Below are 19,147 nucleotides of genomic sequence, written 5' to 3' on the forward strand. Positions count from 1 at the left end.
AGAGTGGTCATTTGGGGCTTGTGCTATTAAAACAGAAAAGGGTCCATAGGCTTGATAACATGAAGGTGCTATAACCATAGCAAGAGTGGAGTAGTGGAATGATGTGGGTGAAATCATATTAACGTGAATAAAGGACTAAGTTAGATCTAAGCAATGTGAGAAAGCATGTGTAAACAACTTTTTTTAGAAGCTTGGTTTGGAAAAGGAATATTCATTTATTCATATAACATGTTTGTTGAGTGTTTATTATCGGTCAGGCACTGTTCAGTTGCTGGGGAAAATGCACTAAACAAAACAGACCAGCCCCTTCACTTCATTTGACTGAAGTGAGGGAATGAGCCATGCAGATACCTGAGGGAAGAACATAGCAGGCATAGGGGAAGGAAAGAGTAAAGCCTCTGAGGGTGACTGCTTGCCTTGTTTGAGGAACAGTGAGTAGAACTGAAGAGAAATGAGTAAGGGTGGAAGTAGTAGGAAAATGAAACTAAAAAAGTAACTTGGTCTAGATCATTTAGGGCCTTATAAGCTGTGATTCTGACTTAATATTTTATTATCTAAAATAAATACAATGATGAGTGATGGGAAACCCTTACAGGATTTGGAGCAGGAGAATGGCAGGATTAAATGTTTATTTTAAAATAATTTTTCTGGCTGCTATAAGAGGGCAAGTGTTTAGGCTATTGTAATAGTCCAGGCAAGAGAGGATAATTGTCCAGACTAGGCTGGTAGCAGTAGAGGTGGTGAGAAGTGGCAGATTGTGTGTATATTTTGAAGGTATACATTGTGAAGGATTTGCTGATGAATTCTCCATACGGGGTAAGAATCAAGGTATTTTGGTAGGATCAGCTGAGTGAATGGAAGGGCCAGTTACAGCGGAAAGATTATGGGAAGAGCAGGTTTTGGTGAGAAAAATCTAGATTTCAGTTTTAGACATGCTAAATTTTAGATGCCTATTGATATCCAAGAAAGTATCTTAGTTGGAAATGTGGTTCTGTAGTTGAGGGGAAAGGTTGAGGTTGAAGATGTGACTTAGGGAATCATCAGCATACAGATGGTAGTTGAAACAGTGAAACTAGATGAGATAAAATAGGGAGTGAATGGAATAAAGAACAGAAGAGGCCCAATTACTGACATCAAGGGCAGGCCAACACTCAGGAAGAGGAGGAGAGTGCAGCCAAGAGGACTGAGAAGGGGCAGGAATGATGGAGGAAGTATAGGAGGTGTGGTGTTCAGAAGCTAAGTGACGAACACGTTTTAAGTATGAGGAAGTTACCAACTATTTTAAATACCTCCAAGAGTTTGAGTGAGATGAGGACTAGAATCAACAATTAGATTTGACAGTGTGGAGGCCATCGGTGACCTTTCCAAAGCAGCTGTGCCCTACTGGTGGGGGTGAAAGCTTACTTGGAGTCGGTTTAGGAGAAAATGGGAGTAGAAAATTAAGACAGTGAGTATGGACACCTTTTTCAACGAGTTTTGCTGTAAATGGGAATAGTGATATGAATTAGCAGATTGGGGGTGAGAAGATGAAATAGTTTTCTTCTTTTTTCTATTTTCTTAGTGACATAAGGGGTGAAGTTGTTCCCTGAGTAAAAGGAGGGACAAGCAGATGTTGGGGTCTTGGAGAGAAAGAAAGAGGTATGAAATAGTCATCTTGAAAGTGGGAAAGTGGGAAATATAGAATAATTACCAGTCATCACTGAGGGTTCATTTGAGATCTGTGTCATGAGTTTAAAGCAAAGTGAAGTGAGTCGTCATAGTTGTGTTTTATTTTCAGCTATATTCAACTGCTTGATATAGGCATCAAGTTGATAAAAAAGCTGGGTTTAGTTAGAGTGGGGGTTTTGCCAGGTAAGTACCGTGGAGAGAGAAAAGAGCAAAAGAGTTGAGAGTCCATAGAAGGGAATGATTACTATAATATGGGTAAAAAAGGAAAGTGAGACATGGTGGGGAGTGGGAGTGGGAAGGGTAATGGATAAGGAAAAGGTGTAGGGTCAATGGATTTAGTTCCGAAAGTGTGAAAGAATTGTTGTATTGGAGAAAGCATGCTGATGTTCAGAAGGTGTAATGCCTACAATTGAAGTTTGGAAGTGGTGACTTTATTGGCAATTATAAGGTCAGGGGTGTGACTATAGGAATGGGTGGCTGAGGTCAGCTGAGGAAAACGTTGGAAATAGAGAGATGAAGGCACTGAACAGGCCATACTTTTAGGTAGAGCATCTCTGCAAATGTTGAAATCACTAGGGATTACAGTAGTAGTGAAGGGAAAGACAGTGAACTAGGCACTAAAATCTTCAATGAATGAAAGGTTGTTATTTTGAGATCACAAGATAACTGCACCAATCAGGAATAGCAGATGGTATAATCCTATGTTGTGTGCTTCAGAGGAGCTGGACTTTTTGAAGGACAAGAGAAGTGTTGATTGGGGCTGCCCCGTGGCTTAGCGGTTAAGTGCACGCGCTCCGCTGCTGGCGGCCCAGGTTCGGATTCTGGGCACGCACCAACACACCGCTTCTCCGGCCATGCTGAGGCTGCGTCCCACATACAGCAACTAGAAGGATGTGCAGCTGTGACATACAACTATCTGCTGGGGCTTTGGGGGAAAAATAAAATTATAAAAAAAAAAGAGAGAGAGAAGTGTTGATGAAGAGTAAGAAATTCTAAGCAGAGGAGGGATTTGGGAAAGGAGGGCAGGTTATGTGGTGTTGGTGGAGAATGGTGTACCAGACAGAATGAAGTTGCGAGTTTGGAAGATGATCACTGATTAGAAAGGCTTGCATGTTATTTTGGTGATGACTGGCAATGAGGGCAGTGAGGAATGGCTGTTGGGTAAGGTTACGTTTACCAAACTGTATTTAATAAGTAGCAGCCAACATGGTGTTATATTGATTTCTGATTTTAAAAGAGTACAGATGGGTTCAGAGTCTTATTTCTACCTTCTGTTTCTGGCTAGGTTGATAACCACTTGATTGTAATATGTATATCTGCACATCACTTGGCATTTATTCTAAAATTTAAATAGCAAAATTTGAAAGGGAAGTAAAGTGACTGAGGTGATTTGGGTATAGGATAAGGAAGTCTTTTTGTTGGAATTCATTGAAGGAAAGAAAATGAACACGTGAGCCCTAATACTGTTTAAATAAATGGCTAAATAAATATCTCTGCTTTGTGGTTTGAAAATTAATATTGATTCTGTTTTTCTAGAGGAGGAAATACTGCCTAGTGATGTGAAGAAACAATTGACTTCAATCTCTGAGGATGTGCTGGATCTGGTTAAGCATCTTCCTGACACTTTCAGAAAATTGGAAAATCCACAGAGGTTAAATATTATCTGTTTTTATCGATTCTTTTTGTTCCTATTGCATTTTCCTATATATGAAAAATTACTTTTCGTTAGGGTAGACTCATATAAATTTCCTTGAATATATGCACACAAACTAATGTATAAATTTAAGAAATATCTTGCCAATTGTTAAATTATGTATCAAAACGTTTAAGGGCTTCTCTGTCTGCTTTATAGGATGTTTTATGAAACAAAGCAGAATAAAATTCATAAGTCCACATGAAGTAAAATATTTAAGATTCAAAGTTATATTTTTCTTTCTGTTTATGGACATCTTTCATTTAATTATATTTATAGTTTAGTCACTTGAAATCTATAAATAAAAGCAACTTTTATGCATCAGTAGACAATGAGAACAAGAGGCATTCAGATTTTAAAGATCTTTTTATAGCTAAAGCACTAGATAACTAGAGATATTTGGATTAATAGACATTGGACTGCTGGTGCCGTATAGCTGACTCTTTTTGGAACCAGGCCTTGCCCTAGCCTTAATTGCTGCATTACTTCCTTTCAAAGCAGGAATGCTCTTAAACAGTGAATGATTACAATGTGTTAATATAATTTTGAGTCAAAAATACTTTGTAGAAATGTGAAGCAGTTAGTTGAAATAGAATTCTGACTCTGACACATTGTGATGTTAATGTATTCTTTTTTGGATGAGATTTGTGATATATATTTTGATTGAGAGATTTCAAAATATAATATAGAAATTTAGCTGTTTTTCAGAGTCATTTTTCCTCCTAGCAATTTGTTTTAGTAGTTTTAGTAACTTTGAGAATTTTGGAAAGATGTCACTGTCAGATGGGGAAGGGTACCAATAAAGCCATTTCATATTCATTTTTACATTTTTCCTTTCATGAAAGAAGAAAAATCACCATTTACGTGATGTTTACATGCATTTCAGATTTTTGTTCTAGCAATTAACATTTCTACTGAATGTAAATTACATATGCTTAATGCTTTGCTTTGTAATACCAAAGCTCAATAGGTTTTCTTAAAACTTAAGAATGGAAAATACTGGATTCATTTTTAGTAAAGATAAATCTTGTTTTAATGTCAAAACAAGAACTAGTTAAATCTCTTATTTTCAGGTTCTTTGTAAGCAGTCTATATTAATACCTAACTTATCTAGATTACACCTCAGAGCCGGGAGGGAACAAAAAAGGCCTCTGAACAGCCAAAATATATGCCATCAGCATGAATTCAAACTCATTTAACTGCATTCCCAGTGGAGTGCAGGAGGCCACATTCAGAGCATATTTGCTTGTTTGACAAGCTTGGATATCCATTTAAAATGAAAACCAGGTATAGATAACAAATGGTAGGCACATGACAACAGCTGGAAGTTGCAGCTGGCAGTCTGTGAAGGAGTGGATAAAACTTTAAAAATTCAAACTAAGAACTCTTGAAATAGAGCAGTTTGAGGTTTGTTACAGAAGGGAACAGCTTTATGCTTCAGTGGGCCTGGAAGGTATTGGATTATATAGTACTACTTAGTCATTGATTTAAATTCAATACATGTCTGTTATATTGCTGTCATGTACTTGACATTCTGCTGGGTCTTGAGACTGTCTGCAGGCTGCTAATATGCATAATAATAATCCTGAGAAAGAAGGAAAAGTACACTAAGCTTTATTGAAGAAGGTAGGACAGCCTTTGATATGTGTTAGAGTAAATAGTTATCTTACATGAAACGTGTCATTTTCTGATGTTAGCACAAGACAAATGAGCCCTTACGATCTTGTCAGTCAATGTGTGTGTCACTGTTGCTATGTTTATATATGAGAGCATTCTCTATGCATTTAACAATTAAACTGTGTCACCTATCTGTTTCTACTAAAGTATTTTGGCATACCTCGGAGATATTGCGGGCTCAGTTCTAGACTACGGCAATAAGGTGAATATTGCAAAAAAGCAAGTCACACGAATTTTTTGCTTTCCCAGTGCATATAAAAGTTATGTTTACACTATGCTGTAGCCTGTTAAGTGTGCATTACGTCTAAAAAAGCAATGTGCATACCTTGATTAAAAATACTTTATTGCTAAAAAAATGCTAACCATCATCTGAGCCTTCAACAAGTAGTAATCTTTTTGCTGGTGAAGGGTCTTGTGAAAAATGCAGTATCTATGAAGCACAATAAAGTGAAGCACGATAAAATGAGGTATGCCTGTAGTTCTTATATTTGAATACCTGTGTATAATGCTAAATATTCTTCATAAGATTTGAAAAATTTAGAGTGTTAGTGAGTTTTTAGGTTCTGAACTTAATTTTTCTTTTGATGTTGTTTGTACCGATGTAGACTTTGTCACCTTAAGTGTGAGCCCAACTTTGGATTGCTGTTAATGGTGTTATTTTTAGTATGGAAACAACTCAGCATTTTTGATAGTTTATTTCTGTGAATGATCAAATTTTTATTTGAATCATCAGTATAAAACTTTGAAAGTCATGTCAGCTTTTATTAAGTATTGATTTTAATGCAGAAAAATTAGAAGAGCTAAACAAAAGCATTAGTTAAATAGTAAAATGTCTCTTTGCTCTTCATATTCCCTTTTCTCCCTCTAATATCCACTTTTATGAAGTAACTAAAAATTGCTTTAATAAGCCCTATAACAAACAGACAAGATAGTGTGCCTCATTTTACACTCTAGCTGTGGTTTTCCTTTCCAGTTAATCAGGTTTGGTTATAATATAGCCATTTAAAGTCACTTAGTTAGAATGTTGTATTAGCAACTCTAATTAAGGAGTTGAGATATACAGTTCATATTTGTTTATATACATCTTTTCCATATTTTCTCATTTGTCATATTTTCCCACTGATGGGAAGTTTTTTTTCTATTCCAAAGAATATGAGTTTGGTTTTAAGGTTTTTGAAGATGCAAAATGGCATCATTTTTGAATTATAACATAAATACTCTTATGTGTTGCAGTTGGGACTAGTAATTGATTGGTAAATTGAAAAAGTTAGGTAAAACATGAGATGATAAAAATTTTCTTTTAACTTAACTAATATATTAATGTATATTTGGTTCCCAATCTTTTGATAATACATCATGGCTTTTTCATTAAATATAGGCTTGCTGCTTGGAGTTCTGCAGTGTTTCTTGTTTAAAGCACACCCATAATGTATCATCTACAATTTCTAGTTTCAGTTTCTTTAAAATGGAGTGAAAACTTAAGACACTTGAAGCAGTTTGAATGCAGAGTCCTAGGAGTTTTTTAAGATTTTTCCTCCAAACTTTTATAGGGAGTACGACTATAGTTAATCACACAGAACTTTTTTTTTTAAAAGGAAATTTGCAAAGTCTTTCCACATGTTCAACTTAGAATTCAAAGAAATGGTTTTTTTTTGGTGGTCATGTATCATTGATTTGATTTACATTTAATTTAATTAATTACTCTAAAAAGTATAACTGGCATAAACAATTAGTTTGGAAGCAAACACTACTGATGCCTAGTAAGCATACACGTCAACTGTTGAATGCAGAAGTGCTTTGTTGTACTAGAGAGTAGCCCACAAGCTTTACGCGTATAGTGGGAATTTGAGAATGAAGAGCAACTTTAATCCAATCTGTCCTTTAAGTGAAGGTCAGTTTAGAAAGCTTCTACTTATTAAAAAGCATTAAAACGTGTCCTTATAGTTAATGAAATTAAAGTTGAATTAACCTTTCTTAAATTTTTTTTAGGGTTTCTATACTATTGAAGGATATTTCAGAAAGTCTCTGTTCATTGAGGAAGATGATATTTGGTTCTATCGAGACTGAACTGGGGCCCACCAGTAATTTTAACTTATCACCATTGGAAGATCCAACTGTTGGTGGAGTACAACAGAAACAAATTAGAGAACATACAATTTTTACTGAAGTTGAAGATGAGACATGGGACATAACACTTGATGATTTATTTAAACATGATGGAGAAAATGTACTTGGAAATGAAGTTAAAAAAATAGACAGTGGATTTGAAGATGGACTAGAAGACAATAAGTTGAAAGAGAATACAGAAAGAAGTTGTGTGATGTCATTAGATATTACAGAATATGAACTCCAAATTTTGGAACAGCAGGCTCAGGAAAAAAATCTTAGTGATGTTACTTGCAAATCTCCTGAGGTACTAAATCAAGAGAAAACAGTTTCATTCACTAGTGGGGGTTGGCAGATTTTTTTCTGTAAAGGGGCAGATAGTAAATATTTTAGGCTTTGTAGACCACATAGTCTCTGTTGTAACTACTCAATTCTGCCAATTTAGTGTGAAAGCAGCTATAGACAAGTGTAAACAAATTAGCTTGTCTGCATTTCAATAAAACTTTATTTACAAAAACAAAAAGTGGGCTAGATTTGGCTTGTGAGCCATAGTTTGCTGCACCTGACTTATATACATCATACATAAGCAGCATCTTATAGTCTTACAGTGGAGAGATTTTATAGTGTCAATACGTATTTGTTGTAATTTGCTATTTCAGCATTTCTCCTGTTTTTTTCATAGCAGATATCTCTGCTTTTTGTGGATTCCCTACATATCTACTACTGTTTACTCTCCCAAACTTGACTTTTGGGAGTATTTTTCTTTCCTCATATAGATTTTCTGTACTTGCTGTTGTGAGAAAGTTTCTAATAATGTTTTTGCTTGAAACTAACTTTTACTGTCATCTGGAGAGTCAGTAATCTATGTTTTTTTCTTGATAGATTATTGTTGAATATTCTATATTCTCTATTGACTTCATGTTTAGATTTCTAATTATTATGTTCTGATTTGATTAATTTGTGAAATTATGTTTTTCTCCTGGCTAAGTTAAGCATATCTTTTGAAACAGTGACATTGTAGTAGAGGAATTATTGTGTTTCTTTTATTGTAAAGACAAATCATAAAAAGTGGTACCATATAGCTGTATACTTTTATCATATTTGTTATTCATTAATTAAAAAAATTACCTATGATGCCCATATTTGGTAGAATTTTATACATTTTCCTTTGCAGTAACTAAGTTTTAAGTTTTTAAAATTAGATTTGAAAGTCATTTAATAGGGTTATTTCCCCCTCAGTTTTCTAATAGCAATCAAAGTATCAGTATTTGAGAAGTTCTCTATGTTTGGTAACTGTATTAGCAGTCACTTCTATCAGTATATAAATGCATTTTATTTTATTTTAATTATTTTATTTTACTTATTTTATGTTATTTTATTTTATTTATTTTTGTGAGGAAGGTCAGCCCTGAGGTAACATCCATGCCAATCCTCCTCTTTTTTCTTTTGCGGAGGAAGGCTGGCCCTGGGCTAACATCCGTGCACATCTTCCTCTACTTTATATGGGACCCCGCCACAGCTTGGCCTGACAAGCAAGCAGTGCCTCGATGTGCGCCCGGGATCCAAACCCGGGCCGCCAGCAGCAGGGCGTGCGCACTTAACTGCTACACCATGGGGCCGGCCCTAAATGCATTTTATTTTAAAGTTGTTTTCAAACTATTCTCATACCAACCACTTGAAAATCAGATTCCCCTTTGGGGACTTATCTTTTGCTGACGTCTGCATTACCCTTTAATTTTTTAGAGATTTCTTATTAGATATACACTTTAAAATGGTATTTTTCAAATAATGATACAGAATTATGATCAAGATTTCATGATCTGACTGACATCTTTCACCCCAATTATTGCCATTTGTTATGTAATAATTATTAGCATTTTTTCCTTTACTCATTAAAGACCCCATTTAAAAAGTAAAAGAATTTTTCTCTTGTGTAAAGCTTATTGCACAATCTTTTCTTAAAGATTAGTTTTTGCAGGTTAATTAAGGCTATACTTCGTTTTCCTAGTTTCAATTTAAAGATTAGACATTTTTGGAGGTCCCTTTTCTATATTTCTTTTGTGGGTTTCTTTTGTGTAGATTCCATGCTGTTGGACACTTGCTTCCTGGGGATTGCCAAATTATTGTAAAAGTTCCTCATATCCAAACATCAGCTATGGCTGAATAAATAACTTCTCTAACACTGTTTTTCAAATATGTGTAGATGCTGTTTGTACAATAGCAATTTATTTAAAGGTATTATTACAATCATAGTAGCTTTTTGTGATCTTTTTTTAAATCAGAGGATATAAAAGAACAGCTGTTGTTCCTGGCTTTATACAGAAGTTTTCAGCATTGCCAAGAGGTTCTTGTACTCAACAAGTTTGGGAAACACAGTTTGACATTGTTTAACCATAGTTGGACTTGTCATTTTGTATTTTCATTTAGAGTGTGGGCTTTATTTCAAGTCTATCTTGTCTGTCTTTCCAGTTATATTTCTTTCTTTCTTTCTCTTTTTATTTGGTTCCTTGTTTCTTTCTTTGTTTTTATGTTTATTTCTCCTTCTCTTTCTGCCTCCTTACTACCCTCTCTCCCTTTCTATCTATTTATCATATAAACATAAATACACATTATAAATTTATCTATCAGAGAAGAAGAGGAAGTTGTCTAAAGATATCTAGTGTATAGGACCTTAATTTTGTAGAAAAGAGGGTATGGAGTCAATTATATTGGAAATTAATGTTTGAAATACTTTTTTTAAAGGATTTATCTTCCAAGGATAATGAAGAGGATACATCTTTTGTAATTGAAAGTGATGAAGATTTAGAAATGGAGATGATTAAGGTATGTTTAAAATTATGGAAAATTACTTCCAATTCTTCCCAAAGGACATTTAATTAAATATTACCTAATCTTAAACTGGTCCCACACAATGAGATTGCTATCAATTATGTAACATTAGATTTTGTTTTCCAGTTCATATTTCTTTATATGTTTATATTGTCTATGAATAATGTTTTAGTAGTAGTAGTATACTAATTTTTATATACTAGAAAACATACTAGTATGTTTTCTGTCTTCCCTTTTAGGTCACTTTCTTTTAATCTTTTCCTGCAATGTGGGTAGTGATTCACCTCTCCACTATTGAAATAGGTATCCCCTTTTATTTGGACGTTCTGGTTTTATACATTCAGTATTCTTCTTTACTTTCTTTGGTTTTATTTACTATGGATATTTTATATTATATATAATTTTCTAATGTTTTAAATGGTTCAGTTTTCCCTGATTTTATTATATGTTGTAAATAGTATTTTACAATTTATGTATTTTCTACCCCTTCCCTCAACTTCCAGTTTCTTTGTTAGATTTCATGAATCAGGGGTGGACAATAAGAAAGTAAAGCCTAAATTTAGCCAAATTAAGTGAAAAATGAAGAAAAACACAGAAGTTCACTATTATGCATACTTTTTATTCCTCATCTTTAGGTCGATGTGATTTTTCTTTTTATAAAATGAGGTTAGATTCCTGATTCTTTAGTTTTGAGACAGAGTAGTGGGTAGTGATTAGGAATGTGGATTCTGAATTTAGATGTGGATTTGAATCCCAGCTTTTCCATTTATTAGCTGTGTGACTTTGGGCAAGTTTCTTAGCCTTTTTGATAGTCAGTTAACAGTTATAATTGTTATTTAAGGTGTTAACTTGTGAAGACCTTAGTATAACGTCTGGCATTTTATAAGCGTTCAATGAATATGAGCTAACAGTAGTAATAGAACATGAATACTAAATTATATTCCTTTATTGATTAGCCATTTCTCTGAGGGGTACTGTTCAAGTAGTGCATTTATAGGATACTTGTGGACTTCTACAAACTTGTGCTGTATGTTGAACCTCTGAAGGCAACCTGATGCCCATATGAGAGAAGTTTAGTCTCAAAATGCTTTTCTAAGTATGTTTGTTGACTTGAATGAAAAATCAAGAACAGGATCACTTTTTTTCCTTTCCCAGGCCTGAAATTAATACTCTTTTTTAAAAACCTTTAAATTCAAATTTAGTAAATGGAAGGTTGAATAAAAAGAGAAAATGAGAACTGTGGTTTAATAGTTCTTCCTGTCACTTCTCAGTAAAAAATTTTACAGATGCAACAATTTTGAAATATCCTAACATTCCTTAAATTGATTATCTTCATTTAGGGGAGAAAATCAGATATTGTTAAGCCAAAATAAAAACAACTTTATTTCACGTTTGTAGTATTTCATTCCTAAAGTTATTTGAATCTTTTTTGTTGTTGTTGTTTTGACACTTCCTAAACATGTTTGTTGTTTGCTTATAATTTAAACCTTAAGCTTACTCAAAAAGAATGTGACTGACACTGACTTGTGATATAGAGAAACTCATTACAAAAGTAATATTAAAACCCACATTTACCACTTGGGAATTGAAAACATTGAAGTATGATAAAAAAATGTTTAAAATTATCTAAATTCAAAATTTATGATAACATTCCCAGGGGCAGTTCATTATATGCTATTAATGAACCCTGTTTCTGGAAGTATTCCATCTTTGGCCTTGTGCCTTAGAAACCATTCTTGAGTGCATATTTAAACTGGAGCACACATGTTCTTTTGTGGTATTGCTTGCACATCTGGCAGCTTTGAACAAAATTGTAGGCTCTGTTAATAATACTCCTTTTGTGTTTGGTGAAAAAGATACAACACTGGCAATGGTTTTGCTTTTAAAATTTCTTTTAAACTTCCAGTCTTTAGAAAACCTACATAGTGGCACGGTAGATCCAGTTCATTCAAAAGGCACAGAAATGGAAAGAAATCTGGATGTTCCTTCTGAAGATGATGAAGATGATCGTGAAGCTGTTGAAGAGGAAGAACAAGATGATAAAGGTAAGCACTGTTATACATTTGAAATGACTCGCCCCTGATAGCTAGTGCTGACTTTAATTTAGGGGTCCAGTTTTGTTTTTCTTTGTTTGGTGAGGAAGATTAGCTCTGAGCTAACATCTGTGCCCATCTTCCTCTATTTTGTATGTGGGACACCACCACAGTATGGCTTCATGAGCGGTGCGTAGGTCCATGCCCGGATATGAACCCACAAACCCTGGGCCGCCGAAGCAGAGCGCACAAACTTAACCACTTTGCCACCAGGCCTGCCCCTATCGTCCAGTTGTTAAACGTTTTGGAGGTCAGCAATTTTGTGGCATATCATTAATTAGGTCCTAAAAGCTTGTTATTAAATTCCTTAATAGTTTGGTCTTCATAAAGCAGGATCTTACTACTTATAAAAGTAGAGTGATAGAAGTGTTGTGTCATTTGGTGAATATGGTGATGTGAAACTTTTTATCCTGAATTTTATATTTTGTTTGTCAAAATCATAAAAAATCAATTAATTATATTAAACATTATTGTAAGTGGCATAGATACATAGTATCGGTTCTTTAGGAGCTTATTACTTAAAACAAGTGGTACAATGTCAAAAAGCAAAATGGACTAATTTTCATACCGTCTATGCTAACTATAGTAAAGAATCCACTAAATGAACCTCCTATTATTTAAGTGTAAGTAACAGTATTCATTATGGCAAACTGTAGGGTCTTGTCATAAAGTAGACTCTCTCTAGGGTTAGATTTCATCAGTGTTATAATGTGGGAAATTTAAAATACATTTTGTATGTGGAAAGTATATGAAGATGTTAAAAAAATGTTTTTCCCTTTGTTTTCTTCTATTAAATACAGATGTGATATCTCCAAATCAATTTGATTTTCTACTTAGAATTGTTAAAGCTGAGAAGTATAATAACAAATTTTCATTTCTTTAGAGATGAATTATCTTGATTCTTTGCTTTGCTCTTTCTTGGCCGCTCATGAACCCTTCAACCTGAGTTGAAAATGAAAATCAGTTGGGTAAAATTGAGATAACTCCATTATGCTAGGCAGTTAGAATTTTGGTCAAAGGTTTGGTGGAATGGTAACTAAAATGAAGATTTTATTTTATCTGTGGATTTTATTTGTGACAGTAATGTAATTTCTGATTACCGTTATTATAAGATTTGGATTGGTATATTGCTTTTCCATGGTTGGGTCTAAATGTTAATTTTCAGAAGTTTAGCAAATTCCAAAACGTTGGTTTTTGACAGTGCTGGCAAAGTGAGAACCACAACAAAGTTCTAATCCTTAGTATTAGGTGATAATCAAAGTATTTACCTAGAGTCATGACTGGTACCCAGAGGACCAAATTGGTTGGATTTAAAAGGCACAGAACAGTAACCTTTGGCACCTCTCACTATATTCTTTAAAAGAAGCCAATGAACTAAAACTTTTATTCCATCTCACCTTGTGTACTTCTATTTTAACATAAATGCCCGTTTTATTTTCAGGCCATTCGTTACCAGGACCTAACGCAGAACAAGTTATTTGCCTCAAGACCTACTTTGGCCATTCCAGTTTTAAGCCGTGAGTATAATCTCAGTTGATTAAATTGCATGTTTACTATTTTTTCACAAAGGAAAAACGGCAAATAATCCATCCATTTAACAGTAACAGCCCAACTTCACTATAGTTTATACATGCCACACTGTATTTCCTATAAGTGACTACAGAGTTATTTTGAAGTAATATTTACATAAAATTCATGTCTGCAGATTGTTTTTATAAGTGAGGAAAAATCATTTTCCTTACCATAGAGAATTCTGGGTAGAAACTAGTTTAAATACATTAATAAATGAATCTTTTTTTTTTTTTTAATTTTTATTTATTTATTTTTTTCCCCCAAAGCCCCAGTAGATAGTTGTATGTCATAGTTACACAGCCTTCTAGTTGCTATATGTGGGACGCGGCCTCAGCAGGGCCGGAGAAGTGGTGTGTCGGTGCGCGCCCGGGATCCGAACCCAGGCCCCCAGCAGCGGAGCGTGCGCACTTAACTGCTAAGCCATGGGGCCGGCCCCTAATAAATGAATCTTAATTTAATACTGACTTGTTTTTCCTTAAATAAGTATCTGTGTGTCTATTCTGTGCATCTTATTGTCCAAAGCCTGTTGATGTAATAGAAATTCATGAGACAACAGTTTGAAGAACAGTGATAATCTTATCAATTTTAATATATTCAAATGTATTTACATCTAAGTATTAAAATGAGATGAGGAACAAGTAAATTTAAATAAAACTGATAAGAATGTAAAAATCTAGACTGGATTTTTCTGATTCTAGGAGTTTAAAATTTAATTCATGGAAACATTTATTTCCTTTTTTCTTTTGGTCTTAAATAATTTTTTTTTATTGAACTTTGTCCTACCTACAGAAGAGTGCACATAAATGTATAGATCAATGAATTTTCACAAGCTAGACATCCTCTGTAAACAGCACTCAGATAAAAAAGAATAGGTCATTATCAGCACACCAGGAGATCACCTTTCAGATTGATTTTTCTCTCAACATTTTGCTTAAAAAGTTTTCAAAGATATAGTAAAGTTGAATTTTTTTTACTATGAATACCTGTATAGTCAACATTTTACTCTACTTTATCACGTATCCTTTGATCATCTGTCTATCCATTCCTTCCTTAATCCATCCAGTTTTTAAAATGCATCTCAAGGTAAATTGTGGACATCATTACACTTCTCCTAAGTACTTCAGCGTATGAATCAGTAACTATAGTTAAATATTTATTTATGTTTTTTTCTTTTGATGTAAAATTTACGTACAAGGAAATGGTCAAACCTTAAGTGTACATTTGCAAATCGTAAGTGTACCTGCACGAACCCATGTAACCTATGCCCTTATTAAAATATGGAACATTACAATCCCTCCAGAAAATTCCCTCATTTTCCTTCTCAGTCAACCCTTGCCTCTGGAGTGTTTCTCTTATTTGTTTTAAGTCAATGATTCTATTGGATATCTAGTATGTAGCTTGGACTTTGTTTTATACTTTAGATATATGTAATAAAATTTAATACATAAGGCTCTTTGTTTTAAAGTTCTAGGGTTGATACATTTTTATATTGAGACTCAAAAATGTAAAAGAAATTCTGTTAGAGAAAGTAAAAAAATTAAATGGGTTTCACCTTGTCCCTTGGGTTTCTTGTTAGTAAAACAAAACAGCTTTTTGCTTTTAACTCTCCAGGGTTCAGTGGAAAGTGATTCATTCTGTATTGGAAGAAAGAAGAGATAATGTTGTTGTCATGGCAACTGGTAAGTTATACTTACTATACTTATACATAAAAATATAACTTGAAGTTTTGAAATGCTTAATCTTTCATTAAACTCTCAAAATACAAACAGAAATACAAATGATGTAAAATATAGAAGAGAGTGAACTGAGAGTAGATGCTCAAATTAATGCATGAATTAGCTCTTAGGAATATAGCATATAGTGACCATTCATCTCATACAAGTACATTTTAAGAAGAAATCAAAGTACCAAGGCTTTATTTTTGTTTCTATGAGTGTGTTATTTTTATTTTAAGGATCTGGAAAGAGTTTGTGCTTCCAGTATCCACCAGTTTATGTAGGCGGGATTGGCCTTGTTATCTCTCCTCTTATTTCTTTGATGGAAGACCAAGTGCTCCAGCTTGAGTAAGTAGTGTTTTCATTGCCACATTATCATCCCTTTTTTTCCTTCTGTGACGGAAACATCTGATCTATCATGTATGTTAAAATCTAGTTCCCAGTAACACATTTTTATAAGGGTTGCTTTGTCTTCATCAGTAATAAATGACACTTTAGTGGAAGAATGTATCTTCTTTCTTGAGCTCACTGTAATTCAAGGCTACCAAGTAGCCCTGATAAAAAATTTTTTGAAAGCAAACTTTATGCCAGTTTACATTGCATATCTCAAAATTCTTTTCTTTTGGCTACACTTGTTTCTTTAAGTGTATACATAGAAGTATATTTTTTAGTTATGAAAAAAATGTAAACTTCTTTAACCAGAGCTTGCAAACTTGTTGAAAAAACCCACCTTAGCAACCTGCCTCCTTGAAGGATTTTGTCAAATTAGTGAGTTACAAAAAGAGTGAGGAATGCAAAGAAAAGGAATGTGCATCATTATATTTCTTTATTCCTTCTCACTTAAGAATGCCGTTGGTATTTGTAGTGTGTATGTGGCTCCAGAATATTTGTTTTTCTCCTTATAGAATGTCCAACGTTCCAGCTTGTTTTCTGGGATCAGCACAGTCAAAAAATGTTCTAGAGGATATTAAATTGTGAGTAATTTATATGATTTCTGATCCATATGGTCAAGTGTCTATGGTGTGTGAGAGAATTTTGTACATAAAAAAATTTTATTTAATGCACGAACAAAATGTCCATGATTTAAAAATGTACTTTCTTTTATAGTACATTTGCAGAGCTGTTAATTTTAAAATCTTACAAACTTAAACCTATTATTTTCAGTTCTTGGACTCTAAGGTTAGTATTGTAATCATAGAATTGGAAAATTTTGGTTTTGGAAGAAAACTTGGAGAGTATTTAGTTTTGTCTTACTTTACAGATGAGGAAACTGAGGCCCAGAGAAAGTAATTTGCCCAAAGTCACTCAGTGAATAAATGACTGAGCAGGGACTGGATTCTAGATCTCTTGCTCCACCAGTCCTATCATGACGTAATTTCTAACAAAAATAAAATCTCAGACACAAACAAAAGTATATGTATATATATTAATACACACACATACACACATGTATTTACTGAGTTTTGATAAATACATACAAATATGTTACCTAAACCCCTAGGAAGATATAGAATATTACTGTCACTCTAGAAAGTTTCTTCATGTCCGTTTCCAGTCTGTCCTTCTATCCTCCATCCTAAAACAAACCACTGTTCTAATTTTTTCTACTGTACTTTTGTTTTGTCTGTTCTAGAACTTTATATAAATGGAGTCATATAATATGAACTCTTGTGTAAGACTCTTTCACTCAGCAGAATGTTTTGAGGATCCTCCATGTCATTGTATGTGTCAGTAGTTTTTTTTTAAAATCTCAGAGTGGTATTTCATTGTATGAAAATACCACTGTTTTTTCATTTCTTTATTGATAGACGCCTAAGCTATTTCTAGTTTTGGGCTATTACTAATAAAGCTGCTATGAACATTCCTATGAAATCTTTTCTTAAACATATGTTTTCTTTTTTCCTAAACATTTTAAATCACCTTTATTGAGGTATAATTGACAAACAATAAATTTTACATACTTAAAATTTTACATAATGTGGTAAGTTCTGGCATATAAACGTCCACAAAACGATCATCACAATCCAGATAATGAACATACGCATCACCCCCAAAGTTTACTCATACCTTTTGTAATCTATTCCTCTCACCTTTCCCTACCTTCTCCACCTCACTCACCAGGACTACTGATCTGCAGTCACTATAGATTAATTTACATTTTCTAAAATTATAGAGAAACAGAATCAGTTATACAATATGTGCCCGTTTTTGTCTGGTTTAAATCACACAGCATAATTATTTTGAGATTCACCCATATTGTCACATGTATCAATAGTTCATTCCTTTTTATTGCTGAATAGATTACATCATATGAATATGCCACAATTTGTTTATCTAGTCACCTGTTGGTAGACATTTGAATTGTTTCCAGTTTTGGACTATTACAAGTAAAGCTGCTATGAACGTTTGTATGCAAGTCTTTGTATGGACATATATTTTCATTTCATTGATCTAAACCAAGGAGTGGAATGGCTGGATCCTGTGGTGGATATATGTTTAACTTTTTTTTTCTAATTGAGGTAAATTTATATAATATAATATTCGTTATTTTAACCATTTTAAAAGTGTACAGTTCAGTGGCTTTTAGTACTTTCACAATGTTGTGCAACCATCACCACTACCTAATTCCAGAACGTTTTCGTCATCCCCAAAAAACCTCCATATCCATTAGGTAGTCACTCCCCATTCTTCCTCCCCAACGCTCTTCCAACTACTAATCTACTTTCTGTCTCTGTGATTTGCCTATTTTGGACATTTCATATAAATGGACTCATGCAGTATGTGGCCTTTTGTGTCTGGCTTCTTTCACTTAGCATAATGTTATCAGTACTTCATTTCTTTTTATGGATAAATAATGTTCCATTGTATGGACATACCATATTTTATTTATCCATTCATCAGTGATGGACATTTAGGTTGTTTCCACTTTTTGGCTGTTATAAATAATGGTACTATGAGTATTCGTGTACAAGTTTTTACATGAATATATGTTTTCAGCGCTTTTGTGTATATGCCTAGGAGTGGAATTGGTGGATCATATGATAATTCTATGTTAACTTTTTAAGAAATTGCCAGACTTTTCGAGAGTTTGTACCATCACTAGCAGTTTCTGAGAGTTCCAATTCCTCCTTATCTCTGCCATCACTTGGTATGGCCAGTCTTTAATTTTAGCCGTTCTAATAGGAGCTCAGTGTGTTTTTAATTTGCATTTTCCTAATGACTAATGATATTGAGCATCTTTTCATACACTTATTGGCCATCTGTGTATCTTCTTTGAGGAAGTGTCCAGTCACATCTTTTGTCCTTTTTTTGTTATTATTTTTTCCTTATTGAGTTTTGATACTTGTTTATATTCTGAATGCAAATCCTTTATTTGATATATGCTATGCAAACGTTTTCTCCTAGTTTATGACTTCTTTTTTCATTCTCTTAGCAGTTCTTTTAAAGAGAAGCAGTTTTTCAGTTATTCATTTTGATAAAGTCTAGTTTGTGAATTTGTTGTTTTATGGATTTTACTTTTGGTCTCGAATATAAGAAATATTTGCCTAACTCAAGATTACAAAGATTTTCTTCTAAAAGTGTTCTAGTTTTAAGTTTTACATTTAGGTCTATAACCCATTTTATGTAAATTTTGTATATTGTACAAGGTGTTGATTACAATTTTCACATAAGGATATCTAGTTGATGCACTCCATTTGTTGAAAAGACTATCCTTTCTCCACTGAATTGCCTTTGCACCTTTGTCAAAAATAAATTGACTACATACATGTGGGTCTGTTGCTACCCTCTGTTTT

General features: G+C 33.6%; 1 protein-coding gene across 6 annotated transcripts in view; it reads left to right on the top strand.

Annotated features, from left to right (window-relative positions):
- Positions 1 to 19,147, top strand: part of WRN (WRN RecQ like helicase) — a 123,050-nt gene that overhangs the window by 31,891 nt on the left and 72,012 nt on the right. For all 6 annotated transcript variants that reach the window (XR_015548834.1, XM_087418488.1, XM_087418490.1 and 3 more), the window contains 8 exons: positions 3,205 to 3,319; positions 7,028 to 7,451; positions 9,887 to 9,967; positions 11,880 to 12,018; positions 13,508 to 13,583; positions 15,250 to 15,317; positions 15,593 to 15,701; positions 16,259 to 16,327. Coding sequence is in view for 5 of the 6 variants with exons in the window: in XM_087418488.1 (XP_087274614.1) it covers positions 3,205 to 3,319; positions 7,028 to 7,451; positions 9,887 to 9,967; positions 11,880 to 12,018; positions 13,508 to 13,583; positions 15,250 to 15,317; positions 15,593 to 15,701; positions 16,259 to 16,327 (1,081 nt within the window). In the remaining variant the exon portion in view is untranslated. The remainder of the gene's footprint in view (positions 1 to 3,204; positions 3,320 to 7,027; positions 7,452 to 9,886; positions 9,968 to 11,879; positions 12,019 to 13,507; positions 13,584 to 15,249; positions 15,318 to 15,592; positions 15,702 to 16,258; positions 16,328 to 19,147) is intronic.

Source organism: Ceratotherium simum, chromosome 28 (genome assembly GCF_057802395.1).
Source record: "Ceratotherium simum simum isolate JZ-2026a chromosome 28, ASM5780239v1, whole genome shotgun sequence".
NCBI lineage: Eukaryota > Metazoa > Chordata > Mammalia > Perissodactyla > Rhinocerotidae > Ceratotherium > Ceratotherium simum.